Source organism: Prionailurus bengalensis, chromosome B3 (assembly GCF_016509475.1).
Source record: "Prionailurus bengalensis isolate Pbe53 chromosome B3, Fcat_Pben_1.1_paternal_pri, whole genome shotgun sequence".
NCBI classification, from domain to species: Eukaryota; Metazoa; Chordata; class Mammalia; order Carnivora; family Felidae; genus Prionailurus; species Prionailurus bengalensis.
The window spans coordinates 70,166,264-70,170,504 of NC_057355.1; the positions used below are offsets into that span (position 1 = coordinate 70,166,264).

At 39.1% G+C, this 4,241-nt stretch overlaps 1 protein-coding gene across 1 annotated transcript; it reads left to right on the forward strand.

Annotated features, from left to right (window-relative positions):
• Positions 1 to 2,868: 2,868 nt before the first annotated feature.
• On the forward strand, positions 2,869 to 3,835 carry LOC122467856 (olfactory receptor 4F3/4F16/4F29-like). The gene has a single exon (XM_043554439.1). It carries the CDS (start codon positions 2,897 to 2,899, stop codon positions 3,833 to 3,835), a length of 939 nt encoding a protein of 312 aa, XP_043410374.1. The 5' UTR covers positions 2,869 to 2,896.
• The last annotated feature ends 406 nt before the right edge of the window (positions 3,836 to 4,241 follow it).

A 4,241-nucleotide genomic window follows, 5' to 3' on the forward strand; every position in this document is an offset into this window, starting at 1 on the left:
AACCAATACAAATGAGAAGAAAAAGGACATGCAGTCAGAAACTGAAGTTACTTTTTCCCCCTCCATTGCTGTCCCAGTTGGAGAACCAAAAAAGGGATTTTCAACCATTAGGAGATGGTCTTGTAAGAGGGAATAAAATCTGACTTGGTTTAGTTCTGGGCTTTATTTCATTTGTTGACATGGAGATAGAGCACCTTTGTTTTCTCTATTAGAGAGTTGCGAGAGCTGAGTCTCTTCTATGGGAAGCTAAAGGAGTTCATGTGGATTGAGAAAATATTGGTCTGGGAACTCAGCCAGAATGCTCTGAGATGCAGGTATCATATGGATTTTCCTTCTCTTACCGTGGTTCTTTAAATACCCTGGATGGATTATAGATGTGTGAGAAGTAGTTTAAGAAACTCAAATGTTTGTGAACACTTGAGGACAAAACTTCATTTTCTTTCACTTAGATCTGGCTAGGATGCTGAAAGTGCAACATGGGGCATCCAGAAAGTGACTAAGGTGTGTCATACAATCAGAAAGTAATGAGAAAAGAGTAGTCTTCTCTATATACTGGTTGAGAGGCAGATCAGAGAATCAATATCAGCTCTATCATTTATTGTTGTAATCTGTTGCTTTCCCTCTCTTGGTTTGGATTTGCTTCTTTGCAAAAGAAGCTAATAATACCAACTTTTGTGGTTTCTGTATATATCAAACAACATGTATTTAAAGAAGTTATTGTGGTGTTTTGTACATGGTGGTCACTTTTTTGTTTTGATTATCATTATTTCCATAAATAGCTCATCAAACACTGCTACAGCCTAGGAGACAGTTCTTTTTTTTAAAGTTTATTTATTTATTTTGAGAGAGTAAGAGGGAGAGAGAGAGACAGAGAGAGAGAGACAGAGAGACAGAGAGAGAAAGAATCCCAAGCTGGCCATGAGCTATTAATGCAGGGCTCTATCTCATGAACTGTGAGATTGTGACCACCAGAGCCAAGGTCAAGAGTTGGACACTTTACTGACTGAGCCACTTAGGTGCGCCAATATTTCTTAATTATACATATTATCCTGATTGTATTTCTTTTTTTTTTTTTTTTACTTTTGTTTTTCTTTTTTTTTCAACGTTTATTTATTTTTGGGACAGAGAGAGACAGAGCATGAACGGGGGAGGGGCAGAGAGAGAGGGAGACACAGAATCGGAAACAGGCTCCAGGCTCTGAGCCATCAGCCCAGAGCCTGACGCGGAGCTCGAACTCCCGGACCGCGAGATCGTGACCTGGCTGAAGTCGGACGCTTAACCGACTGCGCCACCCAGGCGCCCCTGATTGTATTTCTTGATTATATTAGGTATTACAAAAATTCTTTAAGCTCATCTATGAAGTTGCATATTCAAATAAATTATATCCACATCTTAAAATGCAACAGAGGTCTTGGTTTCTTTCTGAAGAAAGCCCTGATCGCTCTGGCACTCTGGGTATCTTCTTTGCTTTACAAATTTTATGATCATACTACTTATTAGACATTTTTAAATATAGTATGTCTTTAAATATTGTTTATATTTTTGTATATGTGCTGAAATGTAAAAGCATTAAGGGGTAGTGGGTATTTTAACATTTCAGTAGGTCCACAGTGTCCTGTAACAATGCTTTGTGCTTAGCAGACATCTAGTAAATGTTGATCGATTACAGATGATTATGAGAAAGGGCACAATAAATCATATAGAAAACTTAACAATAATAAGCTAATTGAGTCATGTAAGTAGTACAAAAGGAATTAGAGAAGAGGGAGATATGAGGAGAGGGATTTCTATGGGATATGGGACTTATAACCAACTGTAGACTAGGAAATAGATGGTGAATATGGTAGTAGTCCAATGCAAAGAATACCATCATTATGGTGAGCTTCATTACGTACTGAGGAGGCACTGTATTATAAACTCATAGAAATGTTAGACTTGAAAAAATTACTTACTATCACTCACCTCAGCCCCTTTATTTTACAGATGGTGAAACTGAGTTCAAGAAGTGAGTCAAGTTGTAGAAGGGATGGGAGAAAAAATTTAAGTTCCTGTAGTTTAGGGCTAGGATCTAATCACAGTTCTGATTCCAAGTGCTGTGTTCTTTTTGCCCTTCCATGAACCATGAAAAGTGAATATGGAATGGACAATGATCTACAAATACCAATCACATAGCATTTTTTTTGCTACATTGTATTACTTCAACCATGTTTAGATTCTGCAGGAAAGACATCTCTTGGCTTGTCCTTACTTTGTCATATGGTCTTATAGCTCAAACCCTGTGATCACTTCCACTCCATGAGCTGTGCAACAACAGCTGGATACCTTTAGGGTTTCTACATGATCTTTTCTCTTGGAGAGGAAAAGGTGAACATTATTTGGTAAAATGCAATAGCATGAGGCCAAACATAAGAGAGTAGTAATGAGACTGATAGCATTGCATATGGAAGGTAATCAAAGGGGTGAGGAACATGAAGATCATCATAAGTCGCCTGAATTTTGGGGGACTCCATGGGCAGGAGTAACACACTGAGGGAGAAATCAATGAGTTAGCTTCCATTTCTTCCTTCTTCTTTTATGTTATTCTAGGCATTCCTGGCCTGCCACTCATGACCCTTAGGATTTAGCAGAAGATTTTGCTTAATCTTCTCTTACCAAAACCTAGGGAAGTTAAGGAGACTAGGGAGTTAGAAGCCGTGCTTTGTAGCAATGAGTTACTACCTATTTTATGCAACTATAGTTTAAGGGGTTACATTAGACATGTTTTGGCTGTGTAAAATAAGGCAATGTCTTTTCTTTACGATATGAAATTCATGCAGTCAGTGACTCCCCCCAAAGTTTATTTTCTCTTTACTTTTTTTTCCAGGTAAAATTAGTGTCATCTCTGTTTGCAGAGGCAATGGATGGAGCCAACCAATCTGTGGTATATGAGTTTGTGTTCCTGGGACTCTCTAATTCATGGGAGATCCAGCTTCTTCTTTTCTTCTTTTCCTCTGTGTTCTACATGGCAAGCCTAATGGGAAATCTCCTCATTGTGTTCTCTGTGAGTACTGACCCTAACTTGCACTCTCCCATGTACTTCCTGCTGGCCAATCTCTCCTTTCTTGATGTGGGCGTTTGCTCTATTGCAGCCCCCAAAATGATTTATGACCTCTTCAGAAAACGCAAAGCCATCTCTTTTGGGGGTTGTATATCTCAGATCTTCTTTATTCATGCTATTGGGGGAACAGAAATGGTGCTGCTCATTGCCATGGCCTTTGACAGATATGTTGCTATATGTAAGCCTCTCCACTACCTGACCATTATGAGCCCACGAATGTGCATTTTGATTTTGGCTGCAGCCTGGGTCCTTGGCCTCATCCACTCAGTGGCCCAATTGGCTTTTGTTGTAGACTTGCCTTTCTGTGGTCCTAATGTATTGGACAGCTTTTATTGTGACCTTCCTCAGCTCATTAAACTTGCCTGCACAGAGACCAATAGGCTGGAGTTCATGGTCACAGCCAATAGTGGACTCATCTCTGTGGGTTCTTTCTTTATACTGATTATTTCTTACATCATCATTCTGGTCACAGTTTGGAAACACTCTTCAGGTGGGTTATCCAAGGCCCTCTCTACTTTGTCAGCTCATGTCACTGTGGTGGTTTTATTCTTTGGGCCATTAATCTTCTTCTACACCTGGCCCTTCCCCTCATCACACTTGGACAAATTTCTTGCCATCTTTGATGCAGTTCTCACACCTTTTCTGAATCCAGTCATCTACACATTCAGGAACAAGGAGATGAAGGCAGCAATGAAGAAACTCTGTCATCAGCTTGTGAGTTACAGGAGGATGTCCTAAGTACTCTAAAGGTTAAAAAAATTTTACCTACACACTCAATGACAACAGAAAAAAATAGAGTAATTGAAGTTTTAGATCTCTATTAACTTTATGTACTAGGTTACATTTAAGCATTTACCATGTCTCTGTGTATCACCAGCACCTGAATCAATTATGATAAAGGGAACTAACATTGGCACTTCTGTGTTTCAGGCCCTCCTGTGCTGGATGCTTTATAGTAATTATTTAATATTTATAAAAACTGTGTAGTAAGCATTTTTATCTTGATTTATATTGTGGGGGGGAGGGGATAAAGTAAGAAATTCTTCCTATTCATTCTTTAATTACTGCGGAAAATGTCTCAAACCAAAGCTATCACCTTAATCCACCACTTCCAACAGTTTTATCCCTCAAAAGGTGCCAAACA

Excerpts from the sequence above, each read along its gene's own strand:
- LOC122467856 (XM_043554439.1), top strand. The coding sequence starts at position 2,897 with ATGGATGGAGCCAACCAATCTGTGGTATATGAGTTTGTGTTCCTGGGA.